We start from the raw sequence: 22,815 nt of genomic DNA, 5'->3' as shown, positions 1-22,815 counted from the left end.
ATACGAAGGATTGAAAGCATGTATGACAAACAATGAAAATCAAATGCATGGATACATCATTTACACAAATACACTAATGCACAACCACATTTCACAAAAAAACTCAAGCACACCATCTTTCTCTCTCTCTCTCAAGCAAACACACTCTTACACAAAACAGCATAGCACAGCACAGCACAGCACACACAAGCATATCTCTTTCTGTCACACACACACTCACACACACACAACTCCCTACATCACTCAGCCTCCACAATCACCCTTCCCACACACATACAGGCATGGAGAGTTTCACCTGTTTGGTCTGAATGAGAACTTCAGCAGCAGTTTTTCTGTCTCTGTCCCTTTCCTCAGCGTGCTGTTTCTCCGCAGCTGTCAGCTTTCCTTCCAGGGTGACAGTGACCTCCTTCACTCGTTCCGTCATTAACTCCCTCAGGCTGGCCAGCTCTTTCTCATACTTCTGTTGCATGGTGTCTTTCTCCACCATCAAGTCTTCCAGATTCTGTCACCAACAAGTATAGCAAGGGATTCAACGATAATATCATCTGAATCATTGAATGGATACACTGCAGTTGTTTTGATAAAGATAAGACAATGCAAGATTGGATGAGATATGATTAGATAAGATTCAACTTTCTGGTTTGCTAACTCACAGAATCTTTTCTATTGATAAACCAAAGAGTTCATGACAACTTCAGGTTTCATTATTTTGTGCATAGTGAAGTCAAAATCAATTAGAGCATTTTAATCAATAGATATTTCCACACACACATGCACAAAGAGGCAGAGAGAAAGGGGGAGAGAGGGAGTGTCATTTCAGTTCATAGTTGGAGAAGGGATGATAACATGCCAGGTATGTATTAACAAGAAATTACACATTCTCCACCTTCTTCCTAACCTCTGCCTGCCTCACAGCCAAAACAACTGCTCCCCTGCCTTGCTGTCACCCCCCTCCAATCACCGGCAAACCAACTCCCTGTCTTTCTCACTTGCATTCTCCTCTCAGCGTTTTGTACACATACACAGTATCATAAATAAATACACTCCCACACACAAACATATAATAAAAAGCGCAAACATATGCACACAAGAGGAAAAAAAGAAGAAGAAGAAGAAAGTCTACAAATGACAAAGCAGTGAAGGAAAGAGAGACAGAAACAAAGAAACAAGGCAGACTGAAAGACAGTCTGAAAGAGACAGAAAAACTCAAATGGATACCAGTTTCTTTCTGAAGGAAAAAAGTATGGTAAGAGAAAGAAAACAACTTTTATAATTTTTCTTGATGATGGAAAGTTTCCTTTCATATGTTTATGTTTTTTTTTCCTGTGGCAAAAAAGACAAAGAGAAGATGAATCCTATCATAATACACATGTCAAGACAGAGGAGATAATGAAACTCTTTGACTGTGTAGTGATGGCCTAGTGGTAAAATGTCCACCTAGAAGGAAGAAGAATCTGACTGCATAGGATTGAACCCCACACTTGCCTATTTTCTCCCCCACCACTAGACCATAAGTGGTGGTCTATATGTAGGAAGGTCCAGCCGCTATGTAATGCTGTATAACTATGGCTGACAGATTGTATTTTTATCACTTTTCACTTCGCCCTAGCAAGCGCAATACTGCATACATCGAGCTGAAAGATATATCAGAAAATAAAACCACCTTTGTTCATTCCTGTAAGTGTTTCTTTTTTTGTGTGTAAGACAGTGAGTGAAACTGATCGCCCGAAGTGGAGTATCCTACGCTCTTCAAAACGCAGCATGGTAAACAAGTTTGCCGATGTCTGCTTCTGGTTTGAGAGGGTTGGTGACAAAAATAGGTGACGGACATTTCTCCTTACAACCAACTGACTTACAAGACCAATCAAATAAAAGATCACGTTCTCTACTTTTGCGTGGGCTAAGTTTCCAGTTGATATATTTCACTCATTTCATAAAAAATGTGGCTTAAAATTTATCTTTTTTTTCTTGACGCTCTACTGCGCTTCCAGACAAAATAAATCTTTTAGTCAAACCTACCACTGAAAAATTCATTCTTTCATCTTTAAAATGCTTTATAAAATGACCCCAAAGCTTAAAAAGTGGAGACCTAATATTTTTTATACCGCTGATCAACTAGATCTATTTTTAGATCTGAGGTTTCAATGCTCGGTTTTGCAGAAGTCTTATCGCATAGCTCAACGTAGTTGAAGTTTTGATTCAAATACAGGGGGAAATAAAAAAAAAAGAAAAGAATTGGAAACCAACTTTACATTACTTATTTCAGTAAGTATTTGAATTTTAGTTAATATCATTGTTTTCTGTTGTGAAACAATTTTCTCTCCGACAATGAAAGACAGCCAAGAACTCCGTCAAAATAGCAGACAATTTTTTCAGTGAGAAGTTCAATTGGTCTTGTTCATTTTGAGATCACAGAGCATACTTACTCTTATTTTCTGACTTGTTTTATTTCACACACACACACACACACACACATATATCTTTAGAGAGAGAGAGAGAGAGAGAGAGAGAGAGACAGAGAGAGAAAAAACCTACTCAAAATAACACTACCAGGGGTATATTTGATGCTGTATTGTAAGACTGATGTTTCCTTTCAACCTTTTCATACTTCAGCTCTGATACAGTACATGCATTAGTTCAGCTGGATGTATGTACTTTAGAACTGGCATGATCAGCTGTGCTGATTAATAGTTAATAATGATGTATAAACAAGAAAACAATTACATAAAGTGATGCACACATATTGATTTTGAAACAAACATACACACAAATCCTGAAAAATATTGAAAAGGAGAATAATTTTTAGCATTAATGGAGAACATTATCCCCAATCGTCTTGATAAAGCTGATCTTTTTCACATAATCTGATCAAAAGCTGTCATTTATCAAGATTCATTATTAACATTTGCTGTCTTGTAAATCTACAGTCTTTCCTGAACTGGAAAATATCTTAAATGTTTATGTAGATGCAATAATTTTTTAGTTTCAATCATTTTAGTAACGCTACCATCAAAACTGCGGGATCGGACATGCAGAAAATAAGCATTTTCCTCATAATTCATGACACTGGCATTCAGCCAGTAACATTAACAGCCAACTAAAAAGGTCTTCTGAGTACTATAAATCATATATGAAGAGTTTTGACAATGAGAATGCATCTGTTGCAATTCTGAATTCTACACCGGTTCCAAAATGCAATTTGTGAGATTGGCTAAAATTGCGGAATTTTTTGAAAATTCAAAACTCTATATCTCAAAAACTATTTGAGATATTGCTTTGAAATTTGGTGTGGCTTTTTACTTTACTGCACATTTTCATTCATTTTTCAAATATGAAGCTTCTGCTATGAATTTGAAAATTTGGCCAGACCTACCTACTATATGCTAGCCATTTGGACAAGACCATAAACCAAAGTCCAGTGTATAGCATACAATTAACAAACATTAAAAAACCCACAGCAACAAAAGGTTGTCCTTGGTGAAATCCACTCAAATATCCCTGTGTGTGTGTGCCTGTGATTGAAGCCTGACTAACACAAAAGAAACGAATGATGAGCAACTTAAGGGAGCTGTCACTCAGCTCTACCGAGATAGACAGCTAGTTGTGCACATGATTGTGTTTGCAAAACACTCTGAGTTTGGTCTCTGACCCAAGACTGGTGCTGTATAAGCATCAATATAAATATATATATATAATTTTTTTTCTTTTCTATTTAGTGCAAAAGTAAAGACAAAGGAAAGAATGAAAATCTTCCTGAACACATACACTTAAGACAAACGAAAGGAATTAAAAAAAAAAAAAAAAAAAAAAAAAAATCACAACACACAACACATACCCTCCCAGCCCCTGCCCACCCACCTTCTGTAGCCTGGTCAGCTCACTATGCTGTTTGGAGGAGGTGGACTTCTGCTGTGACAGGATGCTGGACCGCTCAGCCTGTAGGCGACTCAGGTGGCCCTGCACCTCCTCCAGCTTCTGGCCCAGCTCCTCCACCTGCGCAGTCTTCTGCAGCTTAGTGGCCTCCAGCTCCCCTATCAAACCTGAAACATGCATGTAATACTACTACTGTTGTTGCTGTTGTTGTTGTTAGGTTCATTCATTAGATCCAGAAAGAACATTGGTAGGGGCTTTTAAACACTCTATTCAACAATAGGCCACAGTACAGAGAGGTCTACACACAATGAGACTCTGGGTGGAAGCACCGTGTGGTGTCACTGCATACCTGGAGAGACCAGAGACAAAAAGAGAGTGGTGCTATAAGCCTGACAAGGGATGCTGTTTGCATTACCTGACTGGTTGTGCCAGTTATTTTTTGGGTTGCTGCAATCCTCATGCTGGCCAAACTCCACTGTAAACTATAAGACAAAACTAAATCACCAAAACACACCCACACACATGCACACATGGGGGTGGGGGGGTGTAGGTTATGCTTGAATCGATGAATAGACAGACTGTCACCCCCCCCCCCCCCCAAAAAAAAGGTCCATCTGAAAATTGAACAAAAACAAACAAACAAAACAACAAAAACAAAACAAAACAAAACAAAAAAACCCAAAAAAACAAAAAGATTTAGTTTTTAATGAAAACAAAACAGAAGGTGGAAAATTTGAGGGACCCCATACTCCATCTTCTTCCCAAAGTTTGACACAATGCTGAAGAACTATAAATCAGAGATATCAACCACATTAACAAATACGAAATCACCAAAAAACAAAAACAAAAGTAAACTATCAAGTCTTCTAAGTCATACTAAGCAGTGTAAGTGCAATGGGAAAGATCAATGACTGCTCATTACTGTAATACAATAATGGGTGGGGATGGAGGGTAGAACAAGTGACTCAAAAACCATTGCACAGGCTTATGCAAAGGACCACGCTGCTTACAAATTATCAGTCTGCACCAACTCCTTTTTAGCTTTCACTTCCCACATCATGTTTATTCACTATACTATATACCTGATTTCTTCAAGAGGTCAGCTGCTTGATCCTCGCAGCGCTGCTTGGATGCTGCCAGTTCTGTTTCCAGTTCCCTCATCCTTGTTTTGGCTGCTGCAGACTCATCCTGAGCTGCCTGTAGCTGTTTCATCACAATAACAGTTGTTGAATAAAAAAGAATTTCCTGCTGAATATATTTCATCATTTTGATCAAAGTAACACTTCAACAGTAAAGATTCTGTTTGTTTGTTTCTAATATCAAGTTGATAATCTGCTGAGCAAAGTCAGTTTCATATTTACATGTTGCAAGCTTGTTCTATATTTTGTAAGTTAATGGGTTGTTAATACATGAGTGGTGAGCACTGAGCATTCACAAACACACACACACAGACACAATCATATTAACACAGCCATACGCACTCACTCAAAACAATTTTAATATTTTTGTGTGATTTGGGGGTGTGTTCTGAGTTCTATATTCAGAATCACACATTTGAAGATCAATACAGTTTTTCTGAACTTTTTTTCCCCCACCGCAAACATTAAAAAAAAACAGAAAAAAAGATCACACATAAATCACTGACAATCAGCAACTTTCCCAGATTCTGTTGTTCTTGGCAAGTTTCAGTTTTTGGTTATGCCTTATTAATTCATATTGCTTTTGCTTTTTCATGTAAGCTTATATTTTGACCTCTTTTGTTCATTGGACATTAGGCTTGTTTTCCTCTTTTTTATTTATTTATTTTTTTTTTTTTATTGGACATTAGACTTGTTTTCTCTTTTATGATTTTTGTTGAAAGTCCTACACAATCTAGTAAGTTTTGAAAAAAAGGCCACACTTCTGCTAAAAAGGCAGCTAGCATTATTTAACCCATTCAGTGCCTAAAAGATGTCAGCTGACATCCAGCACAAAGTGTGCCAATAGTGCCTAAAAGACGTCCACTGACGCCTTGCATCTATTTTGATTTTCCTTCATTGAAGTTTGGTACAAACTACAATGAACATGGACAGACTGAATCAGTGAATGGCCAGTTCAATGTGTTTGGATTATAAACATACTATCTAAACCCATATTCATCAGGTGGAAGGCCCATTTCTTCTTCACAATGATTTGCTATTTGGACCACTTGGAGCCCACATGTGAAGAGGGTTTGCTTCACAAGCCAAAAAGGCATCAGACGTTTTGTCAAGTGAAGACAATGATCCCAGTCAGTGGATTTACAAAACTTTGCAAGCTATGCAGATGATTATGTATAACGATGTGAGAAGGATCTGTCTTGTCTTATGATTTTTCTGAATTTGAAGGTGATGACAACAACAGTGACGAAACTGACATCAACATTTGACACTTTCTTCAGTTTCATCTATCCAATCAGACATAATTTTTGAGCAAGTGCCTATGACTGACAGTGAAAGCATGGTGCATTCAAGTAATTTGAGAAGAGGGGGGAGGAGAGACAGAAGAGTGGTTAAGATGATTGGTCAAGGGCAAGACAGAGGGAGTGTAAGGGAGCATGGCCTCCTGCCATCAGTGAACTGTCTTTTCACAGCGTTCAACTGCCGGGAATGACAACAGCCAATAATCCATGATTTTCATGAAACTCTGGGTTGATAGACGATAGACAGGACTCATGTGTTTTTAAAAAAAAATTTTTTCATGCTTTTTGTCACTGATCAGTTGGCCAATTTCTTTATAGAGGAGGTAAACTGGATGCATGGCAGACACTTTACTGGATCAGTTACAACCAGAAGGAAGTGCTTTTCCGTCTTTAGGGGGGATGCTCTTAGGTGTTAGAAAAGCTTAAGGCTCACTTTCTGAGAACATGATTGACTCTTTATCTTGGCTGAACCTACATTTATCATTGCTGGGACAGTTATTCATTTACATGACTAGAAGAGTTGTGACTATTAATGTTATCAAAAACTTATAAGCTGTTTTATTTCTTTTACACATATAATCAGACAATAAGTATGCCATTTCAAGCTGCATTTTGTTTTTCTTTTGAGGAATCATTCCGTGGAAGTGAAAACAGACTTTTCTAATGCCTAAAAATCATTATCTTCACTTTGAAATGCCTGAATAGTTATCTACATTAAAATAATTAGGGAAAAAGCCTGCATTTAGAATCCACATTCATTTTCATTTTCAAAAATGCTTACTTTTGTTCTATAACTCCAATACTTTTTGTGATCGAATTTTAAAAATTGATTACCCCTGAATCCTCAAAATTCCCTAGCAATAGAAGAGCACTTTTTCAAATTATTTAAAAAAGATAAAATTCTCTCCCACTGAACAGGTTAAGATGAGACAGAAAACATTGCACCCACATTGCTTGAAGTAAACCTCATGCAGTCTGAACATTAAACACAAGACACAGTTAAAAACTAAACATAGTGCATTTACAATTTACATGAAGCAGGAATCAAGATGGATGACTTACCATCTGCGAAATAGCCTCTGCACTGCTGTTTTTGTTCCCAAGTTCATTCTGAAATCGTTCAATTTCTCCTTTCCGGGATTCTGCCAAATCTTCTGTCTCTGCCAGCTGCCTTACAAGCCTGTCTATCTGCTTACGGAGTTCACCTTCCTGTGCTGAAAAGTCCTGCTTCAGTTTCTCCTGCTGCTCACGTAGCCTGCTAAGTTCTTCCTCGAAAGACGAATTCTGGTTCTGTTTCAGAACTTGCAGCTCCTTCTCATAAAAAGCCTGGGCTTTTTCCAACTTTTGAGAATAGTCCTCTTCCATTTTCAGTTTCTCTGCTTGTGAGGCCGCCAACCGCTCTTCCAATGCTGTTAAATCAGCTTTAAACTTTTCTTCAATCTGTGCACACTGGTTGAGCCAGTCCGAGTCCTGACTACGTTGAAAGGAACGAAGCTGGTCCATCTCTTTGACATAAAGAGTTTCCATTTTCTGTAGGGCAGCTGCATGTTCCGCTTCAGTCTGAAGCTTCCACGCCTCGAAAGCCTGCAATCAGAAGGTAGTAGAGTCTTCATGATCACAAGCATGGAAAACTTACTGATCATTCCACATTTGACCAAGAAGGAAAAGTCATGTCACAAAGGTACGTAAGTGCATACTTCTACGAGAAGCAGCTAAAGAAAACTCTTGAAATATCACTAAGGCAATAACTATCATATTGTTCTGACAGTCATGTATCACTAAATCATATTACCAGTTGGGTAAAAATGGGGGAAAAAAGTTTCAACCACAATGAAGTTGTGTTAATTATGTTAATTACCTGTAAATGTTCCTCAAATTCACGTTTTGCCCGCAGAACATCTTGAGTCAGCTGCTGAATCTGTCTATTGTGTTCCTCTTCCTGCTGCACTTCTCGTTTCATGGCATCTTCCTTTAACCGTGCGAAGCGGTCTTCCACGGTGCTTTGTTGCTTCTCAAAGTCACTGATTCGAGACTGTAAGAGGGTGATCCGCTGTCGATGGTCTGTTTCTCCTTCGAGCTGGTTTCTGCAAACAACCACACAGCCAGCTGTACAATGTTGTACAAAAAACACTCATTCTTTACAAATATAAACTCGCACGAAAGCCAACACACAGCCACAGAAATACACCCATATATGCTTCTCGCACAGAAAACAAAATTCCAGGAAACATACTTGAAACGCTCCATCTTGGCTTGCATATCGGCCAAAATTTGTTGTTTCTCTTCTTCATGCTGGTCTCGCAGTGTTTGCAGAACAGCCTCGTTTTCATCATTCTTTGTGTTCAAAGCATAGATCACCTGCACACATACATAAAAAGAATTCACTGGAATGCTTGAAATGTGTGTCAAAACACATGTGAAACTAATTCTTTGATTTCGTAAAATCAAATATACTGTTTTAAATTCTTTGCTTAAAGGTTATTTATGCTTCAATACAAAATCATTGCATATTTAATAATTTTCTTTCTTGTTATTCAATTCCAAATGATTGTTGATGGTGTTGTAATGGTGTATAGTTTTTAGTATTGTTTTTAGCATGTGTGAGCCGCCATTGTTTTCTGTGATTTTTAGATGTGGAGTGGCTGATGACTGAATTCATTTTAATACCCCTTGCACATACCAAATTCTTATATTTGAAGCCAATAAAGAGATGATGTCAAATAATGTTACTCATAGTGCAAATGACCACAAAAGGGTCATGTCATTTTCAGAGTTGCAACACTTTAATCATAACTGAACACATAAGTTAGTATAACACAGTTGGTGGTAGGTATATAAATATATGTCTGTTGCATGTCTATGTAAGTTTTTATATGTAAATGGCCTTTTGATATGACAAAGGATAGTTTGTCTGTCTTCTCTCTCTTCTCCCACCTATACCTCTCTCGGCGTTTTTTATTTTTTTCTCCCTTCTAGTGAGGTCTTCATGTAGTGTGTGTGTGCTTTGAGTAGGCGTTTACTCTGTGTGTGTGTGTGTGTGTGTGTGTGTGTGTGTGTGTGTGTGCATGTTCTGTGTGAATGTCTGCAAGCATGTGCATGTGTGTGCATGTGTTGGGGATATTCTGTACTGTTTTGGTGTGACTGTTCATATTTGCAATTTGTAGTATTTTCTTGGTGTATACAGATTTGTTTTCTGTTAAATGTTATTGTGTGCTGTTTGATGCTATCATGCACTACTGCGAATGTATCATTCCATGTGAGGTGCTTTGAACCCATGGCATATGCAGTTTGCACCATATAACTATAAGAACTATACATTCAGGGTTTAGGTTTTGTGTCAGTCATTGGTTATTGACGCATATAATTTAAAAATGACCCAATGATCTGGCAGCCATTTGGTCACTTGACTCATTGGTTTTTCATTTTGTGTGTAGATTTCTCTTGTTCTCCAGCAAAACAATCACGACTGCACTTTCAAACTATGAAAAGTATAATCATTTCTGTTGCTGATCTGCAGTTCAACAAACATTGCAAAAAAATCAAAACATGTTCCAATCCGGGAATGCAACTAGGCACTTGGCACAAAGTCATCGTTGCTTGCTTATTGTGAATTGCGGCAGATTACAGTGACAATTAACTTTTCACTTTCTTGTCAGTCTCTTTGACTGAGGATGGCTTTGATACATGTGAAACATTTCATCAAAAGAAATTATCATCTGCATAGTGTAGCATGCTGTCGAAAGGAGCTTATTAATGTCATGAAAGATTAAATAAGTGTTAAAAATTCCTGCACTCTCTTCCATTCTGAATGCATCTGGAGAGTCTGATGTCATGCCAAAGTGTGGCCCTGGCTTTTGAGTAAGATCAGATTCTGATCATGATAGGTAGTATAGGCCTACAGGTGCAATTTTACCTCCAATACCATATTTATTTCATCACTTTAGCTGCCATACTTCGTTATCAGGGTTGTTTGTGTTTCCATTATCCAACTTACACATGCTGACATAAATCACATTACCATAAAAGTATGTTTACTTTGGTCTTCTTCTTGTGAATATATACAAGAATGGAATTAAACATGTCTACATATTAAGCTGTCAAAGTGACAAGGTACTGTAAGAAATTTTAGAGACATTTTGCAACTTTAAAGATCTGGATTTATGCAAAGCAGGTGAAAGTGCTTTCATAAAACAGAGGTACTAAACTAACGCAACTGCATTGCTCTGCTTTTGTTTATGCTTTTTCCTTTGTATTAAGTGGACCATATTGTGAACATAGCTATCCAGAGCAGTCAGCATAGATTTGTATTTCTCCTTTTTTTGTTGTTGTCACAACAGATTTCTCTGTGTGAAATTCAGGCTACGCTGAGAGTGCCACTCTTTTTTTTGCCCGCATGCAGTTTTATTTGTTTTTCCTATCGAAGTGGATTTTTTTTCTGCACAAGTTTGCCTTTTGTTGCTGTGGGTTCTTTTATGTGCACTAAGTGCATGCTGCACACGGGACCTTGGTTTATTGTCTTATCTGAATGACTAGCATCCAGACCACCACTCAAAGTCTAGTGGAGGGGGAGAAAATACTGGCGACTGAGCCACGATTCTAACCAGCGCACTCAGATTCTCTCGCTTCCTATTTCAATGTTGCACAATGAAGTTAGAATGATTATGTTGTGTTTTCTATGTTTGTCATGATGCAGCAAACATTTGCACACCATCTATACATACCGTCACACACACACAGTCACAGGCATACACACAGACATATACATGTATATACATTATGAATATAAAATCATACAACCATGTCATGTACCAACAAGTGTGATGGACGACGAACAAATTCAATACAAATTTTGGGTGGTCTATGGGGTACCCAGGGTTATGACTAAGGGGTGTTTTTTCCTGACCCATTAATTTGGAAAATGACCCATTGATTTTTGCAGTGAACCGGTCAAATGATCCATTATGTCCTGAACAAAACCTAAACTCTGTATATTACCATCATTATTACTAAATATACAAGAAGACGGATGTGAGTGTGTGTGTGTGTGTGTGTGTGTGTGTGTGTGTTTGTGTGTGCGTGTGCATGTGTGTGTGCGTGTGTGTGTGTGTGTATGAGTGCAAGCATGTGTGCATGTCTGTTTGTATGTGTGAATGAGTGTGTGCATGTGTGTGTGTGAAAGAGAGAGCAAGCATATGTGTGTGCATGTATGTGTGTGTGTATGCGTGTGCACACACGTGTGTGTGTGTGCAAGCATGCACATTCAGGTACTGAAGTTCTTGGAAACTTACTTCAAACCATATGTTTTGATAGAATTATCTTTCTGAACTATTTGTTGTGGACAGGCTTCCTCAAGTTCAGAATGATGATAATAAAAATCATCAATTAATGATCAACTTCACCGACACTCCACACGTCAAGGCTTTCAGTCCACAGAAACATCTCTAAATTAATAACATGTCATAAGTTTGGGTACTTCAAAGTTTTGTTGTAATGATAACAATTTCATGTTACCTTGGTAAGCTGGGCAATTTTCTTGGACATCTTAAGATGCATATCCTGTGTAACCTCCATATCTTTCTGCGGGTTCTGTGGAAGCGCACCGTATTTGCCATTTTGGTAGTAGTTGAATGACATTTTGCCCGTCGCCATCTTGGCTGAATCTCACAGCACTGTTACCATCCGCATGTGTTTTTCATCAACAGCACCGCAAACACTGGCCAAAAGTGGGTAACTTTTTACAGAGCGTCAATACGCTTCGTGGAAATCAGCAAACCAAGACTGACCAATAAGTTTTGTTTCTTGTTTTCAAACATCTTGACTTCAACTTTCAAGATGTGTTGGTCAGTCGTCAATGTAATCGGTATCTCAAATATTCTTACGCACTTCCGCAGACCATGGTTACTTATTTTTAGGCAAGGATGTTGTTACGTTGCCAAAAGGAAATGTGTGTATACATATGTATATATATTATAATAAATTATAACTCAAGTAAGTTATTTACACAGTTTAACAGTCATGTTATTTTACTCTTCTACACACAATATGTAAGATTTAATAGAATGCGATGTCTTGCGCGTATTGAGAAATTCAACGAAGTGAAGCGGCTTTAAAATCAAAACAAACCGCGAGTTAGAACAAACCGCGAGTTAGAACAAGTTAGAACACACCGCCAGGCCAATATTCGTTGATAACTAACTTATGGCAGAGAGCGCTTGTTTCTTGTTTCAATTTCAGTCAAAATGAATAGACGTGTAGAGTGGCCACAATGGCCACTTACGTTTAGTAAGTCAGTGCACCGAAAACAAAAGCTAAATTATTGGGCCCGTCTTTATATATATGGCATGAGCATATCAGAGCTACGAAACGGTTTGAATAACCGAACGAATGAATAAACAGGTAAATAGGTGAATACAAACAAACAATGAATATGATTTAAAAGGAAAGTGTGACTGAGTGTGTAACTGACCATATTTTAAAGCTTATAGGTATACATTGCATGCAGCCGGGCTGCATGCGTGTGGCATACTGACAGTGCTCTCACTGTGTGTCTCTCAGTATCATTTCACTCACGTAATTATAACTCCGTCATGTACTGTGTAATATTGCCGCATTCATTGTCGCTATGTATTGTTTGCCTTTCGCCTGTTGTGTCTTGTTTTGTTTTCCAGTCAGTGTGCCCCAAATAAAGATCGAGGACTTTCTAGAATAAAAATCTTGAATCTTGGAACAAGCCTCAACGAAATAAACCGTTAATCAGTGTCTCTTTCTCTGTTTGCCCCCCCCCCCCCCCCCCCGGCCCCCCCCGCCCTCCCACGACTCCCCTCTCCTCCCCTCCCCCACCGTGGACTCCCCTCCCCCCCCCCCCCCCCTCTCTCTCTCCGTCTCCACACTGAGCTCCGCAGACAGAGAGTCATTTCGAATCGTGACATTTAGAGTTTTGATCATTATAAGGGGGTAATTTGACAAGCACTGCACGAGTAAAGGCCCATAATGTATGGCAAGTGCAAAAGCATACCGCATATACAACTGATGAGCGCATGTTTTTGTGCCGTTTTTTTGCTGTTGTGTATTTGTTTCTTGTGAGTGCCGGAGAGAGAGAGAGAGAGAGAGAGAGAGAGAGAGAGAGAGAGAGAGAGAGAGAGAGAGTGTGTGTGTGTGTGTGTGTGTGCGCGCGCGCACGACGTCTACACTGATAATTTCAGCTCAAAAGCAAGAACAAATGAAATTGTAAATCTGTTATTAAAAAAAAAAAAGACAAAAAAGAGACAAGACATCAAATGTATTTCTTTTACTCCTTCAGGGTGTGATTCAACGAGAGATAAGAACCAGCTCATGTCTTTATTTCGGTCAATGTTTTTATTCCTTTCTGTTTACGCGCGCGCGTGCGCGCGCGCGTGTGTGTGTTTGTGTGTGTGTGTGTGTGCGTGTGTGTGTGCGCGCGCGCGCGCACTGATCTTGTGTCCTCAAAGTACAGGAGTGCTTTCAGTTGCAACAGTTTGCTTTGCCTTGAATCATCAATATGAACCTTGTCAGTGTTGCTCTTGTATCAGCATCCAGATCTGATATTAACAGAGAACAATCAAAGAATATATGAAGTAACCGACAAATTAACTGACAGGCAAATATAATTTACGCAAATAAATTATTCTGCCAACCTACCAAGCAACGAACTTGACCAACCAATCAAGAAGTAGCAAGCGGGTCAGCATACTATCTCAGCTGACTCAGTCGCCTACAAAAAGGTCTGTCGATAATAAGAATCTGTCCCCCTCTCACCACCCCCCTCCCACTCCACCCCCCATCATACTCAAAATGCCGTGAAGAGTTCCTCCTGCAAGTGAATCCATTCGTGGGTGGGGACTATAATAGCATCCCTGCTCCTTCCCCCTCCCCCCCCCCGAACTCTACACACCACATACACACACACTACACGCGCGCGCGCGCGCGCACATACACACACACACACACACTGCTGCATTCACGAATACAGATATGAGTGGTGGAAAGATAAAGATGTGAGTTCTTTTCTGTTTGTGTAGCAACGGAATTGCGAGTTGTCACTGAGTCAGCTCATGAACAGTGACAGTTTGCCGATAAACGTGGACCAGAAGGCGTGGATAGGTGTTTGTGTATGCAGATTTGTTGGCAGTGAGGCAACTTTCGGTCATCTTTTGACATTTTGTTGTTAATTTTGCTGTGCAACACTTTTGTCTCCCCCCACTCCCCGTCTATCTCGCTGTGTCGATCTAGGTCTCTGTCTTTCTCTTTTTGTGGAACGCGCGCGCACGCGCGCGCGTGTGTGTGTGTGTGTGTGTGTGTGTGACAGTATGCAATTGTGGTTAGCTAATACTTTTAGTATGTAACTGTAGTTGGCTAATACTTTTACTTTTTGCTGTGCTACCAAACACAATTGATTGATTTTATACTAACAACTGAGAAGCTAACAGCAGGCCTTCCAACCTCTCCACTTCCCTTTCAAACTCTTGTTCTCTCAAGCTGTATTTATTTACTTATTTTTGCGCCTTTATGTAGGTTTCTTTATGTATGATATGTTTGCAACGGGTCACAGGCCTATACGCAATTAAACCATTTGTTCTTGTTCTTGATCTCTCAAGCTGCACAATGGAACTCAGTCTGCTGAAAAGTACGTTCTTTTTTTTAATATTGATTTTTTTACTCACTTGTGTAAACAAAGTGAGTATGTTATAACCCGTTTTCGGTTGTGTGTGTGTGTGTGTGTGTGTGTGTGTGTGTGTGTGTGTTAAACTTTAACCATGCCATTTTCTCTGGAAATACTTAAACATTGTAGAGAAAAAATCTTCAGCCACACCAATAATAGGTTGTACGTCTCCCGAATGTAGCCGTGTTTCCAAATCACTAACAGTTTATTTCGTTGATATTCGTTCCGGGTTCCGAAAACCGCTGTTTCCCTTTGCAGCTGCCCGATTCTGTATCTGTTGTGTACATCGCTGTCGCCAGGATTATGGCATTATCGCGACGGGTGGGGTGTGCGTAGCTTGGCAGGTTCACTGTTGGGATGTTGATAGTGTTTTTTGAAGATCTCAGGAGTTGGTTCTCTCACTATGTTTTCTTCCAGGTGGTTCCAGTCTTTTACTGTGCTAAAAAAAAGAAGGAAAAAAAAAGAAAAAAAAAAGAAAAAAAGAAAAAAAAAAGACTGTTTGTATTGCTCTGTCTGACATCTGCTGACTTGGAATGTTCTTGTGTTGTTTCTTATGTGATTAGAGATCGCACTGGTGGTGTCGTAAAGATCGCCAGATGTTCGTGGCCTTATGAGTCGTCCTGGTTTATGTGGGGTTAAGTACTCAGCAGATTGTATGGCCGGTACCAACCACTCAACCAACTTGTAGAGGAAGATGAGGCGTAGATCCTGTCTGCGCTGTTGGAGTGTCGGCAGTTGCACAGTGTGAAGCATCTTGGTGATGGAGCCGAGTGTTCTGGATTTATAATCGCCGGTTATGAACCGGGCAGATAGGCGTTGCACTTTTTCAAGTTTATCAATATCCTGTTTGAGGTAGGGACTCCATATGATGGAACCATGCTCGAGGGCTGGTCTGATGAGGGATAGATATGCATTTTTCTTGCATTGGAGGGGGCAGAAACGCAGGTTTCTCCTGAGGAAGCCAAGGGTGCTGTGTGCTTTTTTGCAGGTGTAGGCAATGTGGGTGCTCCATTTCAGGTCACCGGAGAGTTGAATACCTAGATAGGGGTTTGTGTGGACATGCTGAAGGGGAGTGTTTCATAGGGAGTTGATGTGGTTGGTTGACTGCTGCATACTGAGGATGCAGCACTTGTTGGGGTGAAATTTCGTACCCCAGTCAGTGGCCCAGGTTTCGAGTTGATTGAGGTCCTCTTGAAGCTGAATGTGATTTGGTAGGGAGCTGATCTGGCGGTAAAGGAGGCAATCGTCAGCAAACAGGCGTACCTGGGATTTGACTATCCGGGAGGTCGTTGATGTGGCATAGGAAGAGGAGCGGGCCCAACACTGTTCCTTGAGGTACTCCGGAATCCACCGAGGTTTCTTCGGATGTGACGCCCTCTATCACGACGACCATCTTCCTGCGCTGGAGAAAGTTTGATAACCAGGTGTGGAGGTGACCTCTAATTCCATATTCGTGCAGCTTGTGAAGGAGACGTTTGTGGAGGACAGTGTCGAATGCTTTTGAAAAGTCTAAAATGGCGACATCCACTTGATATTTCTGGTCAAAGGAGTTCAGGAGGTCATGTGTAGTCAGAGGGAGTTGGGTTTCGCAAGAGAATCCACTGCGGAAGCCGTGGTTGAGAGTGGTCAGGGTGCTGTGTTTTTCAAAATGGGTGAGGATGTGGCGGTAGATGTGTTCAAGAAGTTTGCAGGTGACAGATGTGAGAGAGATAGGCCTGTAGTTTTCTGCTGCGTGCTTATCCCCCTTCTTGTATACACAGGCGACATTTGCACTCAGCCAATCGGTTGGGAGGTCTCCTGTGTTGAGGGAAAGCTGGAACATTGTTGAGATAGCAGGGGCAAGGTTGTTTGCACATTCTTTCAGGATGAGGTTGGGAATTTGGTCTGGTCCGGAAGCTTTGTAGGGTTGTAGCTGTTTAAGAAGTTTGCAGACGCCTTCTGTACTGATGGTGAGGGGGGATGGGATGTCTTCGTTACATCTTTTTCTGATCGGAGGGATGGGAGTGTCCGAGTTTTTTGTGATTGTCTTTTGAGAAGATGTCATGACCTCGTTTTTCTTGTTTGCAACTAAAAGCAAAGAAATACACATTCTGGACAGAACACATACACTGACACTAATAACATTGTTGACGTGTTTACTGCATATGAATATTCTAAAGTGGACACTGAATTAACTGGAATGAACAGAAATCTACATTGAAGCCTTTTTTTCTTTCTTTTTTTCGCGAAGCTGACACAAACTACATTATTGAAGGATACAAGAGGACCCTACCTGTAAACAAACAATGTGAGGTTGTCTTTATTGCCCTATTGTTTATTTTAAAATCAATCAGTGTTTCTTTCTATCAGAGCAATTATATGCACAATGGAACTCAGTCAGTCAGCTGAAAACTACGTCCTTATTTTTAAAAATTGATTTTTCTTTTTTGTTTCAGTGCAAAACAGATTATTGTTTCTTTTTGTACTTACCGATAACTCGAACTTGAAATAAATAGATGCTGGAAGCCGTTTCAAGGCGAAAGTGCGAGCGAGAGCGCGCGCGCGTGCGAGAGAGAGAGAGAGAGAGAGAGAGAGAGAGAGAGAGAGAGAGAGAGACAGACAGACAGACAGACAGACAGACAGACAGACAGACAGACAGATATACATGTAATTATTTGTAGTTCACTATACTTGTAGTTTATGCTCTATTTCTAAACACAAATAAATCACAATACAGTGAGACGGCAAGACTTCCAACCACTCCCCCCCAACCCCCTTCTTCTAATTTTCAATTTCTTAAGCTTCACAATGAAACCCACCAGTTTGCCGTTTAAAAAGTAATTTCTTTAAATATTTTCGTTCAAATTTAATCACTCATGAATGAATTTTCCTAGTCGTTGCACTCTTTTTTTGGGGGGGGTGGGGGTGGGGGGTGGGGGGGGGGGGGGTCCTTGTTGCTTAGTCCGTAAGCCTCAATATACCGTGTTGGGAGTTCAAAACTTATCTTCCCGAAATTTGGTCTGTCATCTGCTCCAGTTTCTGTGTCAGTGATGAGGACCCATGTTTATGTTGTCATGTAGGTATACTTTTTCTGTTCGAGTGTTTGAGAGCATATTGCTGTCCACGTTTTTTTCCTAAGATCTTCACATTGTTCCTCTTCAGTTCGGAAAGAGCCTCTAGAGGTGACAAGAACAAATGCTTCAATTGTTGAAGAGCCTACCAACCACTAGACAACAAGCCCAATTAATTTTCCCTTGATTTTTGTTCTATTTTCAAAAGTTCAGATGTGGGTAGCGAATTCAAGATGAATGACCTTTTGATAAGAACAAATGGTATGAAATCACATATAATTGCTCTGATGGAAAGAAACCACTGACTGATTTTAAAATAAACAATAAGACGACAACACATTGTTTGTTTACAGGTAGGGTCCTCTTGTATCCTTCATTTAAAATGTTAAGCATGCAAAAGAAAGCGGATGTCAAAGGAGCAAACTAAAAGACATGGAAGTATTCTGGATTGCAAAATGATAATGCTAAGACATTATTTCGCGTTTAAATCTGTGAACCGAAAGCGTATGAATCTTGTATTGTCTTTCAATTTGATTTCAGAGCAGGATATATCTTGAATTACTGCTGGTGGGAAGTCAACATATTGATCCTACACCTTCATGAATCAAGAAGCTGTGATTGTATGACTGAAACAACACACGAAGCAGTGCGGTAAAGAGTTCAGACAGTATGTACAGACTGCATTCCCAGAGGGGCTGCGCCATGGTTCCTAACATCGACCACATACTGAGGAAGGGGAGTAAATAATTCAACAGGGTGACACCATGGAAAGTTTGTGGCTCGAACACCTTTCTCAGTCTTTGAACTGAATTCCAAGGTATGAAAACAGCTTTGACAAATGCTCTGATGTGGGACAGTTACAGTTTCAGCAGTGTTATCGAAAGCGCTTCGATGGGTTGTCACAATGTTTGACAGTTTTTAATTAGATGTGAAGGTCGTGTTTTTATGTCTCAGGCAACAACCATATTGGTAAAATCATACGGACAATTATTTTGAACATCTATACACGGTTTTTCGCGACATTCAGACTTCCTTCATGCTAAACTAAACTTTCCTCGTCCCTCACCCCTCTTCTGTTTCTCCACAAACCTACCACTTCTATCTCCTGTCATTACCTTCATCACAATAAGATGACGAACGCTCAAACATAATGAATTACCAAGACATTAATGCAAGAGAGAGACAGTTTGAGTGGTTTGTGAGAAACTGCCAGTGGGACAAAGTGGAAGAGGCCATCGGGCAAGGAGTGTCCCTGGAGCTGACGGACATGACTGTGAGGCAGGCAGTGAAGTGCTGTCAATGGTCACTGGTGTCCCGCCTCGTGCAGCAGGGAGTGAGTCAGCAGCTGAGGGATCATGTTCTCCAAATGGCTGCCAAACAGAGACAATGGGACTGTGTCCATCACCTGGTTACTGCTGGCATCACTGGAGATAGCAGTGATTACGTTGTTGAGCAGGCAGCACGTCAGAGTAAGCAGGATTTCGTTCCTCACTTGACATCACAGGGTCTGGTACTTTCGAGCAGGAACTTTCTTGTGACAAATGCTATAAATGATGATCAGTGGGATGTTGTGTTGGATATTATGAAACTTGGTTTAGAGACAGAAGTTGCTGCTTACGTTTGTCGTGAAATCATCAGTCACAAACAATGGAAGTATGTGCCAAGTGCAATGAAACTGGTCCAGGAGAACGAAGTAATGGACTTTTTGTTAAAAGAAACACTTAGACACTCCCAATGGGAATACGTCATGCAGCTGATACAGAATAGGTTAACTCCTGCTCAGCGACAGCTGATATGGCATGAAGCTTTGGAATGTAGTCATTTTGGTTGTATTGTTGAGCTGCTTCATCAGGGTATCAACGATCAAAGTGCACACACAATTATACTGGAAGCGGTTAGTAGGAATCAGTGGCATGGCCTCAAACATCTTTTACAAGTTGGAGTCAGTACTGCCATCCGTGACACAATTCTTAGTTGTGCCAAACAGGCCATGCTTCACAATGCAGATAGGATAGATGTGTATGTAAACTTACTGACAGCTAGTCAGCCAACTGAAACAGAGCTGGTCAATGCGATTAAAGAGGCATTCCTTGGTTCCACCCATTCTCGACTTCTCGAACAATTGCTGACAGTTTTCCGGTCTTCAAGAAGACTGATAAAACAGATTGTTCACGTGATTTACATTTCAGATCATCAGGCCGTCTCGCTGTACCCATTACTGTGGGACCAGGGACCAGGTTTGTATTTTCATTTGGTTGTAGCACAGCAGAAGTGGGAAATCGTGACAGATGTTTATGAAGACTCACATCTCACCACCAAAGTGCGCCGCTTTGCTCTGAAGCAAGCTATCCAAAAACAAGCATGGACGGCTGTCACAGAAATGACAGGCAGAGCAGTGACAAGTGAGTGTGATCGACGTCATGCCTTCCTGCAAGCTGCACGAGCGGGAGAGTGGCGCACTGCACTGAAGATCAGCAGACAGTGTGCCAGAATGAACAGCAGTGACAAGGTCTTTGCTCTGAAGATGTGGGCTGCTTTAGGTCTGTGGGAATGTGTTAAGCCTGTTTTTGAGACCTGGGACCGAAAACAACAGCTTGCAGTGTGTATGCTGAAAGAATGTCTCTTGGCAGGTCAATACAGCATTTTCATGAGTATATACGAAGCCACGCGCAAGGAGATCTGGATCCTTCCTGTTTTTTCGAAAGCTTTCTCAGAGAACAAGCAGAATTGTGTCATGGAAATATGTCGCTTGATGCCTAATCTGTTTATTTGGGCTGATGCAATGTTTACTGCACTTGAAGAGCAAGTGTGGGATTTTCTTAAGGAAATAACAGTCGAAAGATGTCACATGTTTTGTCCTATGGCGCCCCTGGGATTAGCACTTTATGAATGCCTGTTGACAGTACAGTACAGTAACGATTGGCCAAGTTTTGCAGCAAAGTTCAACTCTACTTGTACAATACTATTTTCTCCTGACTTTAGTGAAATAGATCACATAGGAATGTTAGAAAGTTTTTTTGAAAACGGATATGATGACTCCCCGCAGCTGCTGGAATACTGCTTAGAAACATCACAGGGATATTTGGCTCTTTTGCTGTCTGTACTGTCAGATAGTGAGTATAATGTTCAGAGGTGCCTGGACAGTATGCACCAAGAAGACATGAGCTCCATATTCTTCAGTGCTCTTTTATCCATAACTTTGTTTAAAAGAAATTGGGGATCATCTGCTCTGCTTTTTAAGTACGTTCCAAAGGCAAGGGAAGATGAAGAGGCTAATTTATCATTTTTTATTTTGCATTCTAATGAGGTCGACGAGTTAATACAAAGGTGTAGAGAAAAGAGTTTGTTTGGATGTGCAACTTACATAGGACTATTAATGTGTCGTTGGGATACAGTTCGTGATGATCTGCAACATTTGGAGACATTGATATTGTTGATCAGGTCATTGAAAAAGCAGCTGCAAACAACAAATGGGGCATAGTGATGGCACATCTGTCACGATGCTCTCAGAACTACTCTTTGCTGTGCAGAATATTGTGCTCTGCTGTAGAATCAGGACACTCTGAGTGCTGTGAACTGTTGATTGGGAAAGTGAACCCTCTTCATGCACAATCCAATGGACAGACCTTGCTGTATAAGGCTGTGCACGGCAATGGAAAGAGAGACGCCATGATGAAATTGTGTATCACAGCTGGTTTGTCCACACATTCTGAACAGTGGGATAGTCATGGGTCGATGCCTTCCCTGATGCATGCAAGCTTACGTTCTCGTCAGCTTGTATTTGTAAAGCTTTTGTACATGCCAGGGGCTTGTTCAAACAGACTGCTTTATGAATACAGAAGTGACCAAAGATTAAGAGGAGATCTTAAAAATCAGAGTCGTCAATGCATATTGGAGTATATAGATTTCATGGCTAGAATACCCCGTTCCTTGCAAGATTTGTGTCGTGAGAAGGTGTCCCACCTTACTGGGTGTCAGCCGTCTCGTTCTGAGAGAATCTCATCCCTTGGAGTGCATCCTGTGCATGCTTTGATTTAACTTTGCTGACATTTGACATTTGTGTTCTTTCATTGGAAGTACTGCCAGTCTCGATGTATTTTTGGATATGTTTTGGTTTGCCCATTAGTGAAGGACAGTCAGAAGTAGTATGCTACCTGAACAATCAAAACAGTCGTGTTTGGGAAGAAAAGTTTCTGCATTATTTCCCATTCATGATTCTGCAGGATCAAGGTCGATTTTGCTCTGTCGTGGCCGGTACTTTAGGCTATACAATGGTAAACTAATGGAATAATATCATGATTAAAAGTGATAATAATGATCATACTGGTGGTTTATATGGAGTGACCCCTCACAAACAGTGGAAATTATCTCTGTATAATCACAGCAACAACAACAACAACAACACACCACACCACACCACACACACACACACACACACACACACACACACACACACACACACTCGTATGAGAAACTTGGAATAGGGAAAACAAAAATCGAACTACCTATTGTCATGCCAATGCCCTCTTGCCCACTTCTCCTCATCCCCAAACCGACACAACACAGCACAACATAACACGACACAGCACAACATAACACAACACAGCACAACATAACACAACACTACCCCCCCCCCCTCCACACACACACACACTGTTGCGCAAATCATTACGAACGATAAAGGCAGCAAACAACAAAACATGGTGAATTCAATGAAATAGTTTATAGGTTGGCAGTTTTGAAAAGATGGCATTTTTTCTGAATGTTGCGGA

At 40.4% G+C, this 22,815-nt stretch overlaps 1 protein-coding gene across 1 annotated transcript in view; it reads right to left on the bottom strand.

Annotated features, from left to right (window-relative positions):
• LOC143274973 (protein FAM184A-like) overlaps positions 1-12,165 on the bottom strand; it is an 86,395-nt gene extending 74,230 nt beyond the window's left edge. The window contains exons 1-7 of the mRNA XM_076579004.1: positions 11,825-12,165; positions 8,547-8,671; positions 8,172-8,397; positions 7,376-7,897; positions 4,956-5,076; positions 3,859-4,040; positions 296-502 (exon numbers count right to left, since the gene is read on the bottom strand). Coding sequence (XP_076435119.1) covers positions 296-502; positions 3,859-4,040; positions 4,956-5,076; positions 7,376-7,897; positions 8,172-8,397; positions 8,547-8,671; positions 11,825-11,962 — 1,521 coding nt within the window. The 5' untranslated portion in view covers positions 11,963-12,165. The remainder of the gene's footprint in view (positions 1-295; positions 503-3,858; positions 4,041-4,955; positions 5,077-7,375; positions 7,898-8,171; positions 8,398-8,546; positions 8,672-11,824) is intronic.
• Positions 12,166-22,815: the final 10,650 nt, after the last annotated feature.

Source organism: Babylonia areolata, chromosome 2, assembly GCF_041734735.1.
Source record: "Babylonia areolata isolate BAREFJ2019XMU chromosome 2, ASM4173473v1, whole genome shotgun sequence".
Classification (NCBI taxonomy): domain Eukaryota; kingdom Metazoa; phylum Mollusca; class Gastropoda; order Neogastropoda; family Buccinidae; genus Babylonia; species Babylonia areolata.
The sequence above is the reverse complement of the archived record's forward strand: the minus strand, read 5'-3'. Positions and strand labels throughout refer to the sequence as shown.